The sequence below is a fragment of the Pteronotus mesoamericanus genome, unplaced genomic scaffold, assembly GCF_021234165.1.
Source record: "Pteronotus mesoamericanus isolate MK-2021 breed Mesoamerican mustached bat unplaced genomic scaffold, CSHL_Meso_final contig_591, whole genome shotgun sequence".
Classification (NCBI taxonomy): Eukaryota; Metazoa; Chordata; class Mammalia; order Chiroptera; family Mormoopidae; genus Pteronotus; species Pteronotus mesoamericanus.
This window is the reverse complement of record NW_026555208.1, coordinates 709,735-735,352: the sequence shown is the minus strand read 5'-3', so window position 1 is coordinate 735,352 and position 25,618 is coordinate 709,735. Positions and strand designations below refer to the sequence as shown.

At 38.2% G+C, this 25,618-nt stretch overlaps 2 protein-coding genes and 1 pseudogene across 2 annotated transcripts; 1 reads left to right on the top strand and 2 right to left on the bottom strand.

The window, feature by feature from the left end:
- Positions 1-9,091: 9,091 nt before the first annotated feature.
- Positions 9,092-10,195, bottom strand: LOC129076438 (olfactory receptor 51B6-like). Its single transcript, XM_054580609.1, is given in 2 exon segments — positions 9,092-10,002; positions 10,005-10,195. Coding segments are annotated over 2 exon segments (972 nt in total). The 5' UTR covers positions 10,066-10,195.
- Positions 10,196-16,496: 6,301 nt separating this feature from the next.
- Positions 16,497-17,435, bottom strand: LOC129076490 (olfactory receptor 51B6). The gene has a single exon (XM_054580648.1). It carries the CDS (start codon positions 17,433-17,435, stop codon positions 16,497-16,499), a length of 939 nt encoding a protein of 312 aa, XP_054436623.1.
- A 7,022-nt stretch (positions 17,436-24,457) lies between these two features.
- LOC129076489 (GA-binding protein subunit beta-1-like) lies at positions 24,458-25,618 on the top strand (annotated as a pseudogene).

Sequence of the window (25,618 nt, the reverse complement as noted above, 5' to 3'; positions counted from 1 at the left end):
AATCCCCAAATGGGCTAAGGTCAGACTGTCTTTATTGGTCTGTCTCTATTCATGGCTCATGAAGCTCAGAGAAGTCAAACATCTGTCTCAAACACCTGTTTCACAAAAGCAGCTCTGACACTTCCCCAGCATTTTCCTAGGGCAGTCTGTTGTCTATTCCACAAACCTTCTTCAAGAAGAGGCAGTCTCCCTGGTCTGCAATCTTTTTACTCCATCATTGGTCATGAGTCTGTGGTGAGCACACTGTAGTTCACTGTACATTCCTAGGGCTCTGTGCTATAGGAAGAGAAAGGACTGGATTCTGCCTTCAGTGAGTACATCTTGCAAGATGTTGGAGAAATGATTGTAAGAGATTAGAAAGCACTTTAAATGCTTGATGAAGAGTAATAAACACTGACATTTATGTTAGGGTGCTAGGTGATTGGAAAATATTTGTGAAACTCAATGATAAGTCCTGTGGGGGATGAACAAAATTTTGGGATACAGGTGCAGAGAGGAGACCATTGAGGCACATTTTAAGAGAATGCAATCTACAGTCATGGCCAGGTTGCTCAGTTGGCTGGACTGTCGTCCTGTACACCAAATAGTTGTGGGTTGAATCCCTGCTCAGTGCACGTATGGGAGGCAGTGAATCCATGTTTCTCTCACATTGATGTCTCTCTCTCTCTCCCTACTTCCTCCCTCTCTAAAACAAATAAAATCATATCTTTAGGTAAGGATTTCTTTTTTAAAGAGAGTATAATCTACATAACTTTAAGACTGTCAAGGTGTGAATCAAATCTGATACATTGACACTTTCATACCTATACCCCTTGAACAGAGCAGCGTGGCCCATTTTTTTGAGGCTGAAAACATATTTCGTATCCGAGGTCTTGTTGTCAATTTCTAGCTTTCCCCACTCCTGTGATCTTCTCAGGTCCTTTGTAGCAATCTGCATTTTTGGGCCCAGATAAAACCACTCTCTTCTGTCTTGGTTGACTTCTACTGTCTTCTTCAAAAGCCTTCTCACCGTTTATTACATTTTCCTTCTTATCAAAAACATATGACTAGGTGAGCCATGATTAAGTAGGTAACATTAGTTTAACAGGATCTCAGAATCAGTGTGAAGTTTCTTGCACAGAAAGAATTTCTTATAAAACCTTGGTGAAAGGTAACTTCTCCCCAAACAAATGTTGAGTATCAGGGCCAGGCCAACCAACTCATCCTAGTCCTGTTCAGTACCTCATATCTGTTAAGTACTGCGAATACACAATGATTAAGAAGCAGCGTTAGGGGACCATAATGTGCTCCTGGGAGACACAGATAGATATAAAGTCAATTATAACAGGTTAAGGGCTCAGTCCTGACTGCTCCCCACTTCAGATGCCAATCAAAAGCCCAAATTATCATCTATGCTCCGAACAGCTGGCTACGGATTGGAAGTTCTGACAACTCCCTTCATCTCAGGATGCCAACCAAGAGTCCAGGCTTCCAGTTGTACTTCTGACGGACTCACTAAAATCAGAGAGATTCCCATAATTTTTGCCTTGGGTTTGATCAATTTGTCAGAGCAGCTCACAGAACTCACAGAAACATTTTTACCTACTACATCACCTATAAAAGGATATAATTCAGGAATAGTTAGATGCACAAGGCAAGGTAAGGGGAAGGGGCATGGAGCTTCCATGGTCTCCTGAGCAAGTTTGCCACTCTCCCAGTACCTTCACCTATGTGTTCACCAACACAGAAGCTATCTGAGCCCTCTCCTTTGTGTGTATATGGAGGCTTCATTATATAGTTATGATCGAGAAAGTCATTGGCCATTGGCAACTGATTCAACCTCTAGCTCCCCTCCCCTCCTGAGAGTTCAGGAGCTGCGACTGAAAGTTCCTACCCTCTAACCACATGTGTCTTCTGGCCACCAGCTCCCCATTCTTATATGGGGGGTACAAAATTCACCTCATTAACATAGCAAAGGACACTTTTATGCTTTCATCATTTAGATATCAAAAGGTTTTAGCTCTGTGCCAGAAGCAAAGACAAAGTCCAACTATATATTTCTTATTATAAATGACAATACCACAGTCACCTACAGGGTAGAGCCAATGTGGCCTCAATCCTGTATGAATTATAAAGAAGCTGGAAAATTAGAATATTTAATATAGTCCTAACCCTGTGTCTTTTAAACAAGCTGGCCAATTTATGCTTTTTAAAGCTTTCAACTAAAACAAATCAAATTTGGATTGTCTAAATTGTTTATTACTTGACCTTGTATTTCTACCCTTAACACAAATAACACCCCTTGGATATAATCAGATATGGTATTATTCATTATTTATAATGTCAGCACTCTTTAGATTGTTTTAATCACCATCTCTTGAAGTACCTCTAACTCTAGTCACTGAAGTAAGTTTTTATGATGGAATTTTATATCTCCTGACTATAACTCATGTTTTTACAGTTTGGTCAACTTCTCTACTGAGGTATTATGGACCACAGAATGAATATTATATCTTCCATTTTATTTTAAATGTTTGTATTTTATTTTTTTAAGCTATATGTGAAAGACCCTGTTTGCTGGGAAAGGTCTATGAGGACTAAGATGTGAATATCAGAGTGTGGCATAGACTCCATGGTCATGTTCTAACACCCCTGCATGTACTAGGAATGTGGGGAGGAAGGCCAGAGCAAGGTCCCTACTTCACTCCGCAGGGCGGTCCAGCGCTAAGGCCGACTGCAGCAAGGGCTCAATCATTATTCTGATCACTCAGACTATAGGCCGTCTGGAAAAGGCAGCCCCTCTGAGCGGCCTCTTTCCTGATTCAAGCTTTGGCTCTTTCCCCTCTGAGTTCATTGAGCTGGAGTTCCGGAAACAATGGTAGCCCCGCAGAGCTTTTCCCACCTTCCCACCTCTCCAGTCCCACTTTAACCATCACCTCCTCTGAGAGCCCCCCATTGCCACTCCAGCTTAAGCAAGTCTTTCTTAGTTATTCTCTCTCAATTGCATCAACATTTTCGTTTCTTTCACAGAAGTTCTATAAAGCTGTCATTGTTTATCATTGTATTTTTATTAGTATTTGTCTTCCTTATTAAAATATAAGCATCATAGAGACAGGAAATATATGTACCGATATATCCTTGGTACCTAGTGATTAGTAAAACACAAGGGCTCCTCATGAACTAAGTAAAATTTATTTTTAAATAACTAACTAACTAAATAAAGTATAATAGGTACTTTCTGTTGTTAAATCTCAATGCTCAAAGATATTACCTCTACAGGGTTGAATTTAATTTTCTTCATAAAAGACTCTGACCTGACAATATTGCCACTTTAGTTCAGTCTATGTAGATAATAATTTAAAATTTCTGTCTCACTTTACTCTAGTGGTTACAGCCTGGGCCAGTCAGTATAAAACAGATATCTCCTTCACCTATCTAATGTCTCCTAGCATTAATAATCTAAACTCAGAAGTTTGGTATCCATTGAAAAGGACTGAGACTATCAATGATAAGAATAATAACTAATAATTACATTAATAATCATGGTTATCATTATTAGTTTTTAATTCACTATTTAGTAGCTCCTAGCATTTTTTATCCTCATTGTCTTTGTCTTTTTCTGAGGGCAGCCAGGAGATGCTGTACCAGCCACCAGATAGTGGGAATGGTTTCTGAAACTAGTGGCTCAGCTGGGGCCACCCAGAGGAAGCTTTGTAGAGAGCACTTGTTGAAGCCATACAAGTGGGGTTGGAGGCAGGAAACCAAGGCCTCATCCCCACTTCCTTTACAAGTGGAAATGCTGAGGGAATGTCTTCCCTTTTTTCTCTATTGTCAACAATAAAAGCCAACTGTTTTAAGGTCATTGCTTAAAAAACCATTGGCTTCCTTGGATTCTGAGTCCATATTTGCTCTAATGCAAGCATGTGCACAAGCCAGCACTGTTTTTAGTGTAGCATGAAATAACAGAGCCACATACATCCCCTGTCATGAACCAGTGAGAATATATACTTAAATATTTTCATATGTATACATGCAAGTGTGTAGAAAAAGGCACAGTAAAATGTATACTAGACTATAAAAAGGGATTAACTCTAACGAAGATATGAAAGTAGGAGTGAGTACTCTTTCCACTTTATATTTAAAATATAAAATATGTTTTATATATTTAGTATAAACATGTAAATGTAAAAATATGTTTACAATTATATCATAGAAATATTTAAAATATTTTTTGGAAAAAATTTAAATTTAATAATTTACTAGTTACATGATCTTGAAAATGTTCTCCATTTATCAGATATTATTTTTATTAGTGAAAATAAGGTATAAAAATCTGTTTCATAGAGTTTTACTGAGGTATTATGACTATAAACCTCCTAATAGTACTACAGTTGATACATAGTGGATGTTAAAGTACTGCTGCTACTTGATTTATACTAACTATTAAGAATGATTTCAGTTAATATTTGTTAGACCATCATTTTGTGCCTATCCTCCTGCACATATTCACACGCACATCATCTTCCATCATGTTGGTCTCTTGCCGACATGTGAACCAATGAATACCTACTTGAAAAGATTTTGTCCTCTCTATGTATCTAATCTTAGATCCTAGTCATATGGCCATATCTATTTTGATAGCTTACCACTCTAGTACAAATTCTCCTTCAAAGAGACTCAATAAGTATTGATGAATCAATGCCCACTTTCAGAAGGACTCCAAAAAACATGTGGCCCACATTTCTGACCCACAATTTTGGCTAATTTGCAGTTTGTGCTAGATTTGGGAGAGTCATGAGGAAGGGAAAAGTTTCTGAGGAGAGGCTTCAAACACCCAAAAAAGAGACTGACTCTTAATCCCCATGAGAATATGTAAATTCAACCTTTTACTTCCAAGAACACTTTGGCCTATAAAAGTAAGCCACTACTAGCTCTATCCAAATGTACTCCAGTTGCTAAGCACTGCACCTTAAGTCACTGTCTCTGAGAATCCCGAATTCTTCTTTGAAAAATAAAAATGAAACCTCCATCATTTTTAGGAATTCTCACCGAGTCCATGTGAGAATACAAGTCTTTCCATTATAATATCTTGCATACTACCAAGCATTGTGCTTGTAAGTTTTTACTGAGTCGTCACTTTCTTTGGTAGGTCAGGCCCTTCCATCCTGAATGCCAAATGATACCATTTTTACAAAATGTCTAAACACAACAACAAAAAGTTCTGTAATATTTACTGTGGGCCAGGAATTATTAACTGTATTACATGTATTAACACATTTAATTATCCAAAAAATTCAATAATGTACGTGTTATTAATATCCCCATTTAAAGTTGAGCAGAACAAAACAGAAAGATTACATGATTTGCCAAACAGTACAGCTAGTTAAGTGGAAGCTGGTCACTGTAGTACTAAATAACTACTATACTACACTGTGTAGTGAGAAGCATGCCACAATGGGTCTTTACAAAACTAGAGAAGTATAGCTGGATTTCCTGTGCTGGGTCAGTTATGGGTTGGAGATTTAACAAATCTTAATAAGTCGGGGGTTCCATAAGAACAAAAAGCCAAGTGAAACCTGAGTTACTTGTGAGATGTAATTGGAAAAAGGGTAGCTAAGCCTTGGTAGAAGTAAAACTCTGAAGAATTTCTGACTCTTCACTAACACTTGAGTGTGGCCCAGGAAATGATTAGTCTTGGTTGCAATTTAGCCATGAGGCTCTGGACCATAAAAAGAGATTTTGGCAGAACACATAAGTAAAAGCATACATTTGAATGCATATAATGTGTTAGTGTCTCCATCCTAATTCACCAGCACATCAGAAACATCATTTTTTATTTTAACTTCAAAAACCTCTGTTAAGAATGTTTTTATTCTAGTTAACAGTGAAATAACATCTCAGTGGTTACGTGACATTGCTGGGTCACATGCCTGTGCATGGCAGAGCTTCTCTTCCCCCTGAACCATGCTGACCCAGGAGGGACTGTCCTCTGCACAGTTCCCAGAGGGCTTTGTCCTGGATCACTCACTGCAGAGGCAGGTGATAGTGTTTGCAAAGATTGGGAGGGAAATGTTTGGAGACCTGAAGTCTGTGCCCAAGAGATAAGACTTCAGGACTTGGGATGGGTGGAAAGTTCGGGCCTGTTGTCTCATGGCTCAGATAGCACCCACCATAGCCCTCCCAACCCCGCAGGCATGGCAACTCCTGTGGGTTACTCACTGATAAAGAATTATTTACCTGAACTTAAAATTTTATCCCAGAGACACTGGATCCCAGGGGAACCCCTTGATTTCTCTTCTTCCTTTAACATGCTGCCCACAGAGAACTTCTCTTGGGCTCTTTTCTGATCCTCACTCCTGTTTCCCTGGCTCTTCCTCCTTTGTCTCCTATGCTTCCTTCACTCATCTACCATTCCTCAATTTCACAGACCTTTAACATCCCACTTAAGTCTTGTTCTGTCCTCTTCTTTCAATGTTTCTCATCTTGACCACTTGAGGTGGCCTCTAAGTCACCTAATCTTTAGCAGGAAGATTGACAAGCAATGCATAGCCCTCTTGTCCTCCTGTTTCCCCATGAACCACAAACACACTGATTCCCTTGGCTTCTCTAAAGGTGCTTGATTGATTCCGTCTCCCTCTAATAGCACCTAGCCGTTTTTCAACTCTGTGGTTACAGTGCTGGTGATGATGTGGGGCCTTTTCTCTACAGCTTACAGTCTTGTCCCTGTGGCCACAATCAGAGTCCTCAGGGCCCCTGAGAGGCAGGCAAAGGCCCTGTAACAATGGTCAGGGACATGCAGTTTATGCTGCTATTAAGCCCACATATATTGAGCATCTATGATGTTACCAAGACTGTATATTTCAGTGGAGGTGATGTCTCGACTGTAACAACTGCCCTTTAAAGTCATATCTAAATTTTTAAAACTTGCTGTATAATTTAAATGTGTCAGATTGTGTTGAATGTAATCAGGTATGTTTTATTGCAACATTAAGTCTCATTAGAGCCTCAGAGCAGCTAGAATGGCAGGAGGCCAGTAGAGGAGTTCCACCCATGGCCCTGAGACATGTGCATATCATTAATGGTTTAATATATGAATATGCTTTATGGAAGGACTTCTTTATAGTACTAAAATCTTATCCACTCCTGTGCCATGAGAAAAAATATTTGCTGACTGACTGGTCAGAATACATGGGTCTGTTTGTCAGGCTATCTCTATCTAAGTGCATCTCATCACAATATTTTCTACCATACAACTATGATTACATTTTGCCAGGCTGGAACCATGTTTTGTCTGTGGTATCACACTATACCCTTACTCCATGCTTTCATTGGCATACACAGATGGGCCTCTTATAAAACTGTTCTCATGGCACTGAACCTTTGTCGAGTGACCACCAAGTCCTTCAGGTTCACTAGATACTTCCATGGACTTATGATATAATAAAGACTTTATTTTAATGGTTGGCCCAGTTCATGGCCCTAGAGGTCTATATATCAACAGAACACCTCACTAGACAAAGAAGAAATGTTTTATTGGCAACTGTGATAAACCGTATCTTAAATTCAAGGTTATTATAGATACACTTGTTTTTGTTGAGGGCCTCTTGTTTGCCCCACTGAGAGTAGGCTGCTGTGGAAAGGAGAGCAGCAGCAGCAACAACCTGAGCAAACCCCTTGTCATCTCTTGCTCTGTATCTTTTTTCTCTTTCTTGCTCTCTTTTTGTCTTCTTGGGTATTCAGCAGCTGTTAAGAAATCTTGAAGACCATGATGATTGAAAATCATTCACTAAAAATCAACATTCAGTATAACCACATTAGGATAAAAATTCACCAATGGGAAATTAATAAAAGTGTAAAAGTTGTCCTGTGAATGTGGCTTCCATTTACTCAGAATATGTGGTCAGGAAGGAATAGGCAGACCCTGTATACAAGGGACTTTTCTACTCACTTCGAAAAGCTTCCTGTCACATAGTTGCAGGCAAAGAGCTTGGGGAATGCCTCAGGGAGAATCAATTTCTCTCTCTCTCTCCCTCTCTCTCTCTCTACCCCTTCCCCCCTCCCTCCACATATATGCTTGAATAAGAGAACCTGACACAGGAAGATCATCCACTCATAGTTTATTTTATTAGCAAAACAGATCATACATCATGACTAAGAGAAATTTATTCCAGGGATGCAAGTTTGGTACAATATTCACAAATCAATAAACATGATACACCACATAAACAAAATGAAGGCTAAAAATCACATGATCATATCAATGAATGCAAAAAAAGCATTTGATAAAATCTAGCACTCATTTATAGTAAAAACTCTCAGCAAAGTGAAAATAGAGGTGTACAGCAATGTGATTAGATAATCACATACTTTACAAAGTGCTCCCTCCAATATTTTCAGTACCCACTTAGGACCATACATAGTTATTACAGTATTATTGATTATATTCCTTACATTGTATTTTGTGTCCCTGTGACTATTTTGTAACTACCAATTTGTATTGATTATCCATAATTTCTGAGTAGCACCCTCTTGTTTAGATTTATAACAAAAATTCTTCCTCTGGACTAGAAATTAACTTACTTCTTAATTTTAATTTATATACAATACAAAAATTGAGCATTGATATTTTAGATGTACAGTTGCCTTATAGATGCCTTGTGCTAACTAGTAGTCATTTGGAATTAGCTCAGACAGGTTCTCTGTTTCACTGATGACAATATTCACTAGTTTTCTACAAGGGATAAAAGAGATAAAAGTCATTGGTTGCAGAGATGTTCAGTCAATATAAAACAAAACAAGACAAAACAAAACCAGTATCTGTGAATAGAAACTGTCTTAAGTTTTTTGGTAATGCCACAGAACTCAGAGTCATGCCACTGGTGCTGTTAGTAGAAGGAGCATATTTGAATACATAATGAATATGAACTGAGTACATTCTAAGCACCTTGCACTGAGTTTAGTGTTTTATGTGGCTTAGTACATGGCTTAGTACATGTCATGGAAAAAAGGGAGTGACAGAAGAAACAGTTGTATTTCAAAGACATGTCTTTCTGACATTTGTCCATTTATTTTAATGTGTATTTTGGAAACTATGCCAGTCGAATTATCATGTTTATAATCTCTTAGCCCTCTCCCAGATGGGAAAAGTAAATGTCATATTTTTGATGGGAGAGAATAACTGGAGTACACTACTGCGAATCTGCTTAGTTTTAATGCTATAGATGACAGGGTTCATGAAAGGAGGGAAAAAGAAATAGTTGTAGCTCATTGTGATGTGTACTAGGTGGAGAACATTCTTCCCAAATCTATGGATGAATGTCAAACCAATGACAGTGACATAAAAGACCAAGATGCAGCATATATGAGAGACACAAGTGTTGAGGGCCTTGTACTTATTTTCTCCAGAAACGATGTTCATGATAGTCTTAAAAATCAAAATATAGGAGCAAAAGATTATCAGGCAGTCCAGTAAGACCATAGTAAATATCACTACAACAGGATAGAGGTGATTGAAGGTGATGTCAGCACAAGCTAGTTTAATAATATCCTGATGGAGAGAAAATGCATGAGAGAGGACATGGGAACTACAATAAGAGAACCAATAGAGAGGCAATATTGGGGGCAATATGAGAACAAATCCCCTCGTAAAAACTCCCATTCCAATCTTTATCATCTTGGTGTTGGTAAGAATGGAAGTATATCTCAGTAGGTCGCAGATGGCAATGTACAGATCATAGGACATGGCTAGCAGAATTCCAGACTCAGTGACAGAGAGATTATAAATGAAGTAGGTTTGGAGAAAGCAAGCATCATGGCTAATTTCCCTTTGATTCATCCACAGCACACGCAGCACTGTAGGCATTGTAACTAGTGTCACCCCCAGATCTGTGGTTGCCAGCATGGCTAAGAAATAGTACATGGGCTCATGGAGGTTATGGTCATCCCTAATGAGAAATATGAGAATGCCATTACCTAGAAGTATGGCAGTGTACACTGCAGATAATGGAATCAAGGTCCAGTGGTAGCCTTTTCCAGGCCCATGAATCCAGTCAGAAGAATTGGTCTGGTACTGGTGTTGAGTTCCATGATGGACTTGAAAATAGAATAAAGCTTCTCTTAAGAAAAGGCTGTGCAAGTCTTCAGAAATTCTTCTGTGGCTTTTGCTTTTTTAACTTAGTGTAGATCTTCCCTGAATGGCAGTGACACCAAAGAAACAAAGTATTTATTCTTAGGAGAACTTTAGAGTTGGAAAAACAGTATGAACAACTTAAGCTTCAGTGCTTAATATGTGTGTCAGGCAATATATTGAGTAAGGAGGATATAGAAGTATATGTACAAGATTGAGCTGTTTCTTATTCTGCTGGAACATAAAGCATAAAATATATTCAGAAAATTAAAGAAGAATAACATGGATATTTTACACATATGGTAGAGAATTTACAGGATTCTATGGAAGCATATAGGTGATTGACTTTATTAAATCTGTCCAGATAGAGACATGGCAAAGGAAAACTTTCCAAAGTGTGCAATATCTGACAGATGTGTGGGGATCAGTCAGTTATAAAGGAGGGAAATTTTTGTTTTGAGGGAATGGCAAAGGAGAAATTCCTAAGGTAAGAACGGTTTTGGAGAAATAGTTGATACTCAATGTGGTTAGAGAATCCAGAAGAGAGTAACAAATGGTTAGATTGTAGAAGTTTTACTGGTTCAAGAAATTATGTGAGAGGTATAGCATGGTAGCCCTCTTACTGCAGGGAAGGTGCAAAAACACTTAAATATCTGTGCTTTTTAAGTAATGTTCTCTGTGTTGGATAAGCCATGGAGACACTAGGACATGGAGAAAATACCAATATATCACCATGGACATTAAGAAGAATATTCTACAAAGCCTGTAGGACCTCTAGACTTGCACTTTAGACAACTTCTCAGTTGTCTGCAACTCCTCCAATTTTTAACCTTAAAATTGTGGGTAGATCCCTTTGGCTTTCTCAGCCTATGAGCCTCATCTAAAAGTGAATGAGACTAATTAAGTTTGTTTTGCTCTATGAGGACTCAGTACAGTATCACTTGGGAGTGAATTGTAAGCAGCGAGATACTGTGCATAGCAAGGGTTTTTGTTGTTGTTACGTTTATTTTAAAGGGCCATACTAACTCTGTTTGCCAGAGGCAGACAGGTATCATTCACACTCAGATATGTTGAATCCTTCCAATTTGCTCAAAGTGTTTGGAGAAGAGGTAGAGAATATTGTTGTTTTAAGAAGGCATGTGAGGAAGATGACTGAAATGAATAGCTCGGATCTAGTGAAAAGTTACCGATGTGTTTGGGGTGGGTGGGGGTAGATGATAAAAGGGACAGAACACTTTGGTAAGTACCCACTAAACCAATTGACTCCTTAGGTACTGGGCTTCTTTTGAGGGGGAGGGTAGGCAGAATATTCCTTGGTAGAGGTAGAGTTCAGAAAAGGAGGAACAGAATGTAATAGGAAAAAAAAGAAACTTTTTTTGAAAAGGATGAGTCTGAGTTGCCTATTTTTACAATTTAGTCTATATTATTTTTTATTCCATGCTGAGTGAGGCAGGAGGGGGCAGAGAGGGAAGGCAGAGCTAGAAAGCATAATTGTTTCCTATTATAAATCAAACGTGGCCTGCATATGTAGGATGTGTTCCTTATTTTTTAATAGAATGCCCACAATGGTTCTACTTTCCCCATAACAATAACTGATACTGGGATGCCTCATCAGCAAACCAAAACTTCGACAACTTTTGTGTCTTTGCAAAAGCTCTGCTTGACCAGAAACATGGTATATCTGGTCTGCCAAGCCCCAAACATCAAGCCAACTCTGAGTGTTCTCACCCCAAATAAGGTTGACTTCAGCCAGATATTCTCAATTTTTCTCTTCCTTGTTCTTTATTCTTTATTCTATAAAAGCTTCTTGCCTTCTGCTCTATTTTACAATTCTCCAAGTAGAGATTGTCTACTTTAATTCCGTGAAGTGTTAAATAAAGTTTGTGTCACCTAAATTGTCTTCATTAAGCTTTTTTTTTAACAGTGCAAAGACCCATAATTCTAAAACTGTTACTTCATGACCTTGAAAATTATATCCACCAATATATAAGGTGGATCAATCTCTAGGGAACCCTTGTGGTCTCTTATTGAAGAAAAACTATTTTCCCAAATGAATCATCCTGTTCCTGAAGCTATTCTGGATCTCTTTTCTCTTAAGACTCCACTCATGGAGGAACTACCCTCTGATATTTACTTAATCTACCTTACATTTGCCTTTTTTTTTTAGCTTCCTTTCCATCCTTGTTTCCAGACTTTATTCCTCCGATCACTGTCTGCCTTGTACACTTCTATCTTCTGCATTCCTAATCTAACTTCATTTCTGTTGCCTCACTATCTAATTTATAACTAATGATGTTATCCATTCTGATACTTGACATTCAGTAGATGTGATTTAGTCAACAGGTTCTCATTATAAGGCTCACTATATAATGTTTATACTTTTCAAAAGCCATGAACTGATCATCTGACCTATACAGATACACTAAATTTCTGACCTTACCAGTGAATACTGATTCTGGATGTCCTATCCAAAGCATCAGTGACCACCTTCCCCTACCTACTCCACCCCAACACTAGATCTGCGATCACTCCCTGTCTGTGTGGGATTTGAGAGTCTCAAAATATGCAGAGTCTACATCTCAACATAGAAGAGAGGGAACAAGGAAGCTCTCCTCTGCCTTTAGTTTGCAGTATTTGCACATTTATTTTCTGAAGGAAACTGAACTCACTTCTGGGAATATGCAACAATTTAAAGCAAGTTGTCTGATATCAAAGTCCTCAAAATCTGCCCTTGCTTTAATCTTAGACTGGTTTATTTAGCAAGTTTTTTTTTGTTTTTGTTTTTGTTTGTTTGGGGGTTTTTTTGCTATTAGTCTATACCCTTGGTCATTTTAGTGCCTCCCCTCCTCAACCTCATTTATGTTATTGAGTAATAAATACTTGATGGGACACACAGAGGCAAAGGGGAAGCTGGTTCCAACAGAACCAGAAGAGATCAAGAAAGGAAACCACCCATCCTGGAGTCCTGAACAAAAACACAGATGTCTGCCTCTATTGTCATGAACTCTCTGCTCTTTTCTTCCAAAATATATCTGCCTACTAGGGAGGAGAAAGAAGGTATTGTTCAAAATTCTGAAAGAAGAAATTATTCAGATGCCATGTTTTGGAGGGAATCTTTGGGATATATTTCCATGCCCCATCATCTCTTGATTGATATATTACTGCCTTTCTCTGTAAGTTGCAATAAACCAACTATACCCATCCCTGCTTTGCCATACCTTGTCACCTGTACTGAGCCTTCCAGGAAAGGACATACCAGAGCAACTTACTGACCTGTTCATTAATCTCTTGTTCATCAGTGCCATAGATGTGACCCTGAAATGATGAGCCTGGGGAAGGTTTTGGTTCTAATACCACTTCTTTAGATCATACCCAGAAGCTGAGATTCAAGGAGCGTTTGTTGTAGATGGTTTTCCCCAAGGCTCATTTCTGCCTCCTCCTTCCTTCTTTGTCCTCTTAGCCTTGGGGATTTGGAGCTTAGAAACAGTGGTTAACCAGGGTCTCATCCTGTGTCCAGATTTGGGCATTAGCCTTGTCATCAGGAAGATGATTCATTTTAAGTATCATATACAGTTAAGAAACACAAAGGTAGAGAGGATGACCTTTTTGCTCCACCTTTCTTTGAAATTCCCAGGACCTTGCTTCTACATTGAAGTGTATGTGAATATAAGGATCAGAGCAATGAATTAAATTCATCTCTCAGAAAAGTTTCCCCATCCAACCTCCCTTTATCTTACTCTTGAGATGTTCAGCTGGGACAATAATGATCTCAGAACTCTGCTATGTTTCAGAGGACTCACTCTATCAAAGAGAAACTGACCTTCTTAGTCCTGTATTTCTAATATACTCTTTCTCTGTTCTCTTTATCCCATCTCTGCAAGATAAGGAAGGACAAAAAGGGAAGAGGAAAACTTGAGGGTGTCAATCAAATGTGCCCATTTGAAGCCTTTATAAAAGACATTGTTAACCTAATACCCTTTATGTTAGTCTTCTATGGCAGGTTTCAGGATCATTGGGCCTAGAGATAAAGTCAAGAAAGGTTTTCTCTGATGTAGCTTATATACCCTTGAATTCATTCCCAAGATGACAAGGAAACAGTGAACTCTGACTTAAAGAGTTGTGATCTTATATATTTTAGAGTATTAGATGAGGCATTACGGGGCATAACAACAGAGTCATAAAGAGAACCAAAAGACACACACAGAGACATGGGTCATTTTAAATTTCACTTATTTAAAAAAAAAGTTATGTATTTTATTAAAGATATTCTATGTTATTGTATACAACAGGTTAGCAGACCTGTGATAGTATTATCCTCTTGGAGCACAGAGTCTGGAAGCTATGAAAGGAGAAACAAAAAGGTCACACACAATCACAGACACAAAGCCACAAACAAACAAATGAGTAAATAAGTAATTTCTTGAATTTATCTGGCAAAAATCATTTATTAGCCTGGAAGCTGCTCTAAAGATCTGGTTTCATGTTTGTTTTCATAAATCCCAGGAGTTCTGGGAAATATTCTCCAGTCTGTGACCGAGAGTAGGTACAGAAGTCAGAGACTACTTTCAATACCAGTATGACAGAGCCCAGAGACAGGGTCCAGTTTATGAAGGGAAGTGACCAGTCACTGGGTGGCCTGGGTTATAACCCTAGCACTTCATACTCTATCTTCTCTTTATAAGTATATCTCTTTGATTCACTTTAAACCTATCACTTGAATCACGTATTTTCAGCTGGTTACAGAACGGTGAACTCTTCCTACCATGCACAGACTGTTAACAAAATTGACTTTAATAAACATTTGGAGCCAGGGAAGATCATTTTTTTCTTCTAGTCACAAGCTTGTCTCTATCCTCTCCCTTTCTCCCCACTCATACTTATGACCAACTCTTTCTCAATTCTGGTATTTTCACATTTCAGGAACACCCATTTAGCCTTATCTATGACAAATCCCAAACTGGACTTTAACACCACATTACTCTCTAAAAATATATATCTTTGTTCAGCAGCATCTGCGACTGACTTGTCAAGACAGTAGACATCAGGTTAGGAATTATATCTCTATTATTATATAATTGTATCTCTGTTATATTATTTACATATATTTACATCTATTATTAAAAATAATATATTTAATAAATCTTTATTAAACATTTAACTGAAAAAACTTATATGAGGTCTGGAAAGAAAAAGTCCAGCCATTGCTAATACAATGAAACAGTTTTTGCAACATGAATGTAACCTGGCAGCCAAGGAGACTGGACTGGAATGTGCATGCATGAACAATGATGACTTCACTGTACTAGTCAGTGGAGGTGGTAGACATCTTTGAGTGAGCATGTGTATTGTGTGGAGGTCACATTCAAAATGACTGATTAGGGCAATGAATCTGCATCAAATTTTGCATTAATCTTGAAAATTCCTTCATGGAATCCTTTCTGATGATTCAGAAAGCACCAGTGTTTGGCAGCTGGTGATTGGCAGCTTCACAGTACAGCCCAGATTTGGTGCCCTGCCACTTCAACTTTTCCCAAAACTAAAGTCACCTTTGAAAGTGAAGAGATTTCTGACCATTGATGAAATTCAGGAAAATATGACAGTGCAGCTGATGGCAATTTGGAAAACTATGTGAGGTCCTAAGTGCCCACTGTGGAGGGGATTGAGATGTCATTGTTCTCTGTACAATGTTTCTTGTATCTTGTATCTTCTTCAATAATGTCTCTATTCTTCATATTGCATGGCTGGATACCTTCTGGACTGATCTCATGCACATATTTTCTAGAGTTGGCATATTGAACTGAGGACAAGGTAGGCTCATTTCTTTACTTAGTGCAATTCTCTAGATAGCAACTAGCTCTAGAAAGTGTAAGAAAACTAGATAAATATCTGTGATGAAGAATGTAATCACTAGGTACATCAGAGCCAATACATACAGAACATATGGGAAAACAAAGGAATTCAACTCAAACTCTGGTGGTAATTACCATAGACCAAGAATAATATTTCAGATGCCATAGATTCACCAAACAGGGTGAATAACCTGGGAAAACAGTAAGTGAGTTGGAATCTTGAGCTACATGCTTAGTGTTGTACATATGTTACCATAGTTTGCCATGCATATGCTCACCCATATTTTTGTGCACATTATAAAAGGAATTATTATATCCATGGTATGTAATTATTATACTCATGTATAATGTGCATCCTTATTTTTTCCTCAAAAGTTTGGACAAAAAATTGGGCACTATACACAGCAAATACAGGTATATCATATGCAAATTAGCAGTAAATAAACAGGGTGAAATGATGTTCTAGATAGCAGAGAGGTTGTTTTTTGTTGACGTGTCTTTTCCTAATTGATCCTACCAACTTGCTGTCAGCTTTTCCAAATTTATGCTCTAGTGTGAGGCAGAGAGAATAAGCGAATTATTCCTCTCTGAATCTGCTTGGTCTTAATGCTATAAATGACAGGGTTCATAAAAGGGGGGAAAAGGAAGTAAATGTAGCTCATTGTGATGTGTACCATACGAGGAGCATGTTTTCCAAACCTATGGATAAATGTCAGACCAACTACAGTGACATAGAAGACCAGGAGACAGCAGATGTGGGAGACACATGTGTTGAGGGCCTTGGCCCTCTCTTCTCCAGAAGCAATGCCCATGACAGCCTTGAGGATCAAAATGTAGGAAAAAGAGATGATGAAAAAGTCCAACAAGACCATTGCAAATACAACCACTACTGGATAGAGACGATTGAAGGTGATGTCAGCACAGGCTAACTTGATGACATCTTGGTGTAGACAGAAAGCATGGGAGAGGACATGGGATTGACAATAGGGAAACCAGTGAAGGCGAACAATTATTGGCATAATTGACAGACCGGCCCTCATCAATACCCCCATTCCAATCTTCATTACCTTGGTGTTGGTAAGAATGGAAGAATACTTCAAAGGGTTGCAGATGGCAACAAAACGGTCATAGGCCATGGCAAGCAAAACACCAGACTCCACAATAGAAAGGGTATGGATAAAGTAGGCCTGAGAGAAGCAGGCCCCCTGGCCAATCTCTCTGTGATTCAACCACAGGACTCTCAGAACGGTGGGCATTGTGGTCAATGTCACTCCAAGATCTGTAGCTGCCAACATAGCTAAGAAATAGTACATGGGTTCATGGAGGTTATGATCATCCCTGATGAGAAAGAGAAGGGTGCCATTGCCAAGGAGTATGCAGCTGTAGACCACTAATAATGGGATGGAGATCCAGTGATGTGCCTTCTCCATGCCTGGGAAGCCAGTGAGTAGGAATGGGGAAGCAGTGGTGTTGAGCCACATTGCAGGCCTTGCAAAAAGGAAAATATTTCCTAGGTAATGCAGTAGAAACTCCAGTTCATTGAAGTTGCCCCATGAATGTACTGCCTGTTCATAAGATGTTTATTAGTCTTGACTTCCAGGGACAGCAAGGATGGTAATTTAGTCATTCCCTAGAGATTCTTGGGTATTGGAAAATAGAATGTATAAAGAACAGCTCTACAAATCATTGAGGATTGCCTATATGTAAGGTTATTGAACAACATCCTGGGGATATAACAATGTATACAAAATAGACATGGTTGATATCCTTAAAAATTACATAACCTAACAAAATGAAGAAAAAGTGAAAGAAGAAATAACTTTAAATAGTGCTGTAACAGTTTTTTAATTTACAAGGTGTTTTTTATGGTGCCCTTTGTCTTGCCTGATGGTATCATAGAAGATGAAAAGTTTTTTCAGAATGAATGAAACCTAGAATATCCCTAGAAAATTGGTCTTGAGAAGTGTAGGAAGAACAACTACAAACATCCTAGGGCAAAACAAATGAATAAATAATAAATCACTGGGCAAATAAAGTAGATTTAGTTGATTTGAGGGAATGAATAATGCTACATATATCTGAGGGTAATATTCAGTTCATTAAGTTTTGGAGACTTCGGGGTGAATATAAAAATGATATAAGCTACTTATACATGTTTATTTTCAAAATATGTAGACATTAAAATCCATGTTGCCTAGCCTCATAATGCCTCAGCTATAATTGTGCTAGGTCTCAAAACATTCAAAATTTCAGAACATAGATACAAAAATAAGCAATAAAAGTGGATTTTTATGATAAGCATTTGAGAACACTGTTTGTTAACAGTACAAAACAAATTAATGTTGGTATATCACCTATTTGGAGGTACCAATATAGAAATAAGGTATTTAAGTAAGTTCAAGGAATATGTTTTTAAAAGCTATGGAGTCTGATGAGATTTAATGAAAGCTGGGAAGTTCTGTGACATTCAAATTATAAGGCATCCTCTGGTTCAGATTGCTGATCTCTGGGAGTAAAATAAAAATGAATGGGTGTCTCTTGCATCAGCCAGAGAAAAATGGGGCCACCTTCTGTTATGGTTGGTATGGACTGTACATATTGCATGCTTTGAAAAAAACTTCTTGGTGTAAATTAATGCATGATTTCCAGACCCTTTTTTGCCCATGGAAAAATGTCTGCAAAAATTATCTGGCTTTTACATTCTGAAGAATTTGGTTGAAGTTTCAGCTCTGCTACTGTGTAACAATAATGATGCTGAGAAAGTCACTTAATCTTGGACTTTGGTTTCATTATCTTCAAATGGTACCATCATGTCTGCACAGCCATGCTCTTGACACAGGGTGAGAATGAAATGGAATTGCAAAAGGGGAAGTGCTTTGCAAAGAGTAAGTTATTCTTCGCTTTTGAAGTTTTGTTGTTATGACTGAGGATAATCTCCCCACTCTCTACTTAGTGGTTGTTCAGCAGGATTAGTCATTGATCCCAGGATGTGTCAAATTTATTGAGAAGCCTGGGGAACAGACATAAGATGATGGGATTTTTGAGGAGGCTAAATTTGACTGTGACTAAAAATATTAAACTAGATACCATGTAACCAACGGATAAAAGGTAATATGTCTGAACAGAAAGGGAAAGGGAGAAGGAGAGTGGTGAGCAAGTGCAGGAACTTGCAATGGTAGCTACTGACGGCACTAACCCTGCAGCACTGGGCCTGGAGTAAGTCTAGGGAAAAGCAACTCTGTGCTCACAGGGGTAAACGGAGAGAAATAGCTGACTCCTGCCTATAAGTGAAAGGTTAAGAAAATGCTCAGCTTATTCAAGGGGTAACATATGAAACAACAACAACAATGATAACAATAACAAACTAATAAAACAAAAATGAAGTGTGGTGGGGGCACCAGACAAGGAAGGGATAAAAACCAAATGCAAGAAACAAATAATTGTTGAGTTCTATTATGTGTCTGGACACTAGGACATTACATGTGGCTCATTTATTTTTGTAGAAACTTTACAATAGCCTATTTCTCCCATTTTGTAGAATTGCAATATACTATTTCTATGTCCCAGGGGATACCTACATTAAGCAAATGACAGATAATTACCTTAAGCAAATTTTAAAAAGAAAGAAAGAAAGAAAGAAAAAGGGATAGCGTTTATTATGCACTGGGGTTTAGAAAGACTTCAGGAATGGGTCAAATCTTTGTAGTATACTTATGAGTATAACCAATCTCGCTGTCTCTTTTCTGTTTTCATATCAGAAAACTGAACATTTTTACTTGATTTACTAAGACTTGTTCTGTGATACATGAGAATATCTGTGAGTTTTGGAGGGGTTAAAAACCCTAGCCTTTTGCCGGCCCTGCAACCACCTGTCATCTTGCCGAGTCTGAGTCTGACCTAGCGCGCGCTTGTATTTTCATTGATGAGAGGCTAATCCTCAGTCTCAATGGCTGCCACACAAACCGGGCTCCGTGCAGATATCCTGCTTAGACTTGTGCCTTTCACACGTTCCCTCATCTTACCTGGGGTGTTTTTCCTCCCCTCCTTTTTTGTCACTTCCTCTCCTATCTCAAATGCTTAAAGGTTTGCTCCTTTGTTTTATCTCCTATCCTTTGTCCCTTATTATTCTTTTTTGTAAGGTTGAAATTTGTAATCCATTCTTTTGTTTATTCTATCTGCAGGGCTGCTGGCGGCTCCATTCTCAATACTTAATTTTTCCTGCAACATCGAGCACACTATTTGTGTTTTTTTCCATCATTGAAAATATTTGGTTTAGCTACACATACAGATTGGCTGTTGGTCATACTAGGGGCCTGATTTTGAGCAGGTTCTCAGATTATTAAAGCTAGTTGACTGATATGCCCTACTTCGTGGTGGATTGATTCTGAATAGTGGTGGGAGATTTACACAGCTGTGCGTCTTCAACACCTATACATGCCCTGAGTGTTGTTACAAGTAGACGGAAAAAAGAACTCTACTCCATTTTCATTTGGGGGGGGGTGCCATTGAATGCTTATTGTGCTCTGTGTACTTTTCCAAGGGATGAAGATACACAGCTATGTAAATCTCCATTCCTGATCCAAAGGCCCATACAGCCCAGGCTTCATCCAAGATTAATTTTGATACGGCATATTAGTCTTGGATGATGTTCAGATAGTGACTTCTCTTCAGAAAGTGTTTAAACCTCTGATGATTGCATAACTACCTCTTCTCCCACTTTTAAGAAGAGATTCTGTCCTTGGCTTATCTGAACTTCTAGAGGAAATCACAAGAAATCACAGGAGTGGGGCCAGAGAGGTTGAAAGTTGGAACATAATGACAGCAAGAAGCAGAAACACATAATTAATCATTGAGTCTATATCTATTGTCTGCTTTGCTCCCACAACTCTTCTGTGCCTTGTCGGCTCCAGAATCTATTTGTGGCCTTATTTTATACATCTTAGTATGTGACACTTAAATTGAACATATTTTAGAGATGTTGGAGAATCTTAAGTACCTGTGCCTATTCTCCACATACTTGACAGATACTACTATCAGTTTTCTCTTGCTGAGAAACCAGCTCCCCAATTCCACCCTCTCTAACCAGGTGCCTTCAGTGAGACTAAATAGAGAGAAGCTCCGTTAGACAACCTCACTGACCTGAATTTTGGTTCTCTTTTATTCTTCGGCTCCATAGACTTGAATCTGGAATCTTTAACCTTACCAAAGATTTAATCATAATACCATCCTTTACATAATCTTAACAAAATACTGGTTGGTAGGAATATTTATATTAGGAGCTCCTCCCCAGGGTCCATTCCTGATTTAGGTCCCTCATTGCAACCCCCCCCCGCCCCCGCCCCTTGTTCTGTCTCTTCTCATGACTCTTGCCTGCTGTCTTTTTCATCCTTATGTGCACTCTTGGCTTTGGAGACCTGGGGCTTTGAAAAGGTGTCCCCGGTCTCCAAGCTGCCTGTGTCTTAGCTTTTACTTAAGCCCTGTTGTTAGGAGAGTAATGGTTATTTATATCTATCAGGATCTGGAAGGAAATGTAAACCAGCTAAGGATCTGGACTGAACATAGTTCTTGAGGGCACAGTTTTCCCCATCTGTCTGTGAGAACTTCCAACGCCTGTCCCTATAATGAGGAATGACTGCAAATTATAGGAGAGCAAGGCATTCATTTTGGTGAAGTTAAAGAATTCCTCTCACCCACCCCCTTTTCCCTAGTTTTGATGTCTGGCTGCAGTCAATGGGAGCTCAGAACCCTGACTCCTGGAAAACAGAGGACCCCTTTTCAGTCCCTGATTTCACCTTATTTCTCTCTACATCCTGCATTTACATATTCTCCATTTCTTTTTCTTTTTTTTATTTTTCAGTTACAGTTGACATTGAACATTTATGTTACTTTCAAGTATAGGCCATAGTGATTGACATTCATATAATTTACAAAGTGGTCCCTTAGAAGAGTCTCCTACCCATTTGCCACACACCATACATAGTTATTACAATATTATTGACTATATTCCCTATGTTATACTTTTTCATCCCTATGACTATTTTGCAACTGCCAATTCCTTCACCTGTACTTCTTAATTCCTTCACCTTTCCACCCATTCCTGCAACTCCCCTCTCACCTGGCAACCATCAATTTGTTCATAAATGAGATTCATTTTTAATCAAGTTATCAGTAAGATATGGAGGACAGGAAGCATAATGCCAGTTGTATGGACTCTAGAGGTCTTACTCTCTCTTTTCATAGAAAAATAACAACTTAATATACCTGTGATTAAAAGCATTAATGTTGGAACTTAAGTACTTGGTTTACATCATGACTCTGGCTTTTGCTTTGCCACTTTGCTCAAGTTGTGCAACCTCTTTGTTCTTTATCTCTAAAATGCATATAATAATTATTGCCTAAAGCTGTTTGAGCAGTAGTTAATATAAAGCACTTAGAGCAGGATTTAACATGTAATAAGCAGTCAGTCAATGTCAGCTATATTACCTCTATTATAATAAATCACATTTATTTTAATTATTTGTATTTTAGATTACCTTTTCCTGCTGAACATGCAACTTTTTTGAGAAACAAACTCCATATTTCATAATTTTGTGGCATATAGATATCTAAATGATTAAACTATAGAATCAATGTAATAGTCTTCAATTTCTTTTTCTGGAGGTAAATTATTTCACAAGCAATTTAATGATATGTCTCTGAAAGATGGAGAGCAATTTTCATTTCCATATTTAAACCACCAACTTATAAACACCATTCTATTTAGCAAAATATTTTTTAAAATCTACTACATTAGATTGTAGTCATAGACACATTTATGGAGGATATACACATAAACACATAGATATATTATTTTACTTATTAAGGAAATGATGAGATTTTAACTACCAATTAAATTGAATTAATTTTATTTAATTAATTATTGACACAATGTGAATGAAAACAGGACTGAGAAAATATATTGTAGATAAACCTGAACTGACAATCAACAATGGCTTGAATGAACATTTCTTTATTAAAAAAAATGTTTACTTATATAAAGAAATGTAAATGAATCAGAAAGGTCTAGCTTATTGAATTTGCTGCAAAATAATCCATCATTTTACCAACCGCCATGAGCAAGAAATAAAATAAAGTTTTACCGGCCCCACAAAAGCCCCTTTGTGTTCCTATCCAGTCCACCACAAAGATGCATTTTACATTGCTGTAACTTTTATAAAATAAAATCATACACTATGTGTTCTTTTGTCTCTGGCATCAATATTTATTGTTAAGTTTGTGAGAAGTATCCATGCATTTGCATGTAGCAGTAATTTGTAAATTTTCATGTCTATATAGTATTTCATTGTATACCCTGTATTTTTTATTCTTAATAATAATAGTTGCTGCTATAGCAAAAGTGCTGCTCTGATCATTAATATTTATTTAATTGTTTTGTGCACTTAGGTATAAATTTCTGTTGAACTTAAGCATAGGAATACAGTTTCTTGGAAAAACATATACTTATTTATAGTAAGTACTGTCTAATATTTAAAGTGGTTATATAATTTTATATTTCACTAATAGTTCATGAGTTTCAATTGGTTCATGCCTTAACAACACAAGGTATATTTAGCATTTTCAAAAGGTCAGTGTGTAGTAGTGTCTTGTGGTTTTGAATTGTATTTCCTCATGATTATTAATAGTGCATACATTTTCATATGTTTTTTGGTTACTTGCCTCTTTTGTGAATAGTCTGTGTCAGTGTTTTGCCCATTAAAAAAACTAGATTGTCTGATATTTTTTATTGATTTTCAGATATTATTTATACACTATTGATGTGATTCTTGGGTCAGGTATAGATATAATAAATATCTTTCTTATTCTATACCTGGATTTCCTTTTTTCTCAATTATTTTTCATGGTAATAAGTTATTTTTAATACACACTTATATGTACTTCTTGTTTTTGTGAAATATTTAAGAGAGCTTAAGTGCTGGCGAGGATGTGGAGAAAGGGGAGCCCTTTTACATTGCTGGTAGGAATGCAGACTGGTGCATCCACTGTGGAAAGCAGTAGGGAGACACCTCAAAAATTATAAATAGATTTGCCTTTTGACCTAGTGAATTCACTTCTGGGAATATATTCAAAGGGATCCAAAACACTAATTCAAAAGAACATAAGTACACCTATGTTCAGTAGAGCATTATTTATAATCACCAAGATATTGAAGCATCCCAAGTGTCCATCAGTAGATGAGTGGATAAAACAACTATGGAACATTTACACAATGGAATACTAGTTGGCCATAAGAAATAAGAAAATTTTAGACCATGTGTCCCTCCATGCACAGCACGGCGGACTTTTTGGTGGGGATTTTGGGCACCAAGCAGACACAGCATTTTCAGAAAATAGTGCCCGGTGCCGCTGAAGCGCTTTGTGTGTAGTGGAGCTGCGTCAACCCGGCCGGTATGAAGTGCCTTGGGTCCCCACACCACCTCCTGCTGTTCCTCTGTCGCTGCTCTGGAAACTTTTCCAGATGTCCCCGGTAGATTTGGGAAAGAAGCTTTTAGAAGCAGCACGAGCAGGTCAGGATGATGAAGTTCATATTTTGATGGCAAATGGAGCTCTTTTTACTACAGACTGGCTGGGAACTTCTCCACTTCATCTGGAAGCACAGTACGGGTATTACTCCACCACAGAAGTGCTACTTCGAGCTGGTGTAAGTAGGGATGCCAGGACCAAAGTGGACTGAACACCATTGTACATGGCAGCTTCTGAGGGCCATGCCAGCACAGTAGAGGTTTTGCTTAAGCATGGTGCTGATGTCAATGCAAAGGAAATGTTAAAGATGACAGCTCTACATTGGGCCACAGAACACAATCATCAGGAGGTGGTGGAGCTTTTAATCAAATATGGTGCTGATGTATACATGCAAAGCAAATTTTGTAAAACTGCATTTGATATTTCAACAGACAATGGGAATGAAGATTTAGCAGAGATATTGCAGATTGCTATGCAGAACCAAATCAACACAAACCCAGAGATCCTGACACTGTGACAACACCTGCTGCAACACCGCAGTTCATCGTTGCACCTGGAGGGGTGGTGAACCTAACAGATGAAACGGGTGTGTCTGCTGCTCAGTTTGGAAACTCCTCCACATCAGTATTAGCTACATTAGCTGCCTTAGCTGAAGCATCTGTTCCCTCGTCCAGTTCTAAGAAACTCCAGTAGTGGCCACGGCGGAAGTAGTTACTGCAGAATCTGTGGATGGTGCAATTCAGCAAGTAGTTAGTTCAGGGGGTCCGCAAGTCATCACAACAGTTACAGATGGAATTCAGCTTGGGAACTTGCACCCCATTCCAACTAGTGGAGTGGGTCAGCCCATCACTGTGATCATGCCAGATGGACAACAAGTATTAACAGTATCAACAGTGGACATTGCTGAAGAAACCATTATAAGTGAATAACCACAACCTAAGAGACAATGTATCGAAATAAGTGAAAACTAGGTGGAATCTGCAAAAATAGAAGAGAGAGAAACTCTTAGAAACAGCTGGATGAAGTAAATCAAGAAGCACAAAAGTATAGACAGCAGCTTCTAAAGAAAGAACAGGAAGCAGAGGCCTACAGACAGAAATTAGAAGTTATGACTCATCTTCAGACTAATAAAGAAGCTGTTTAA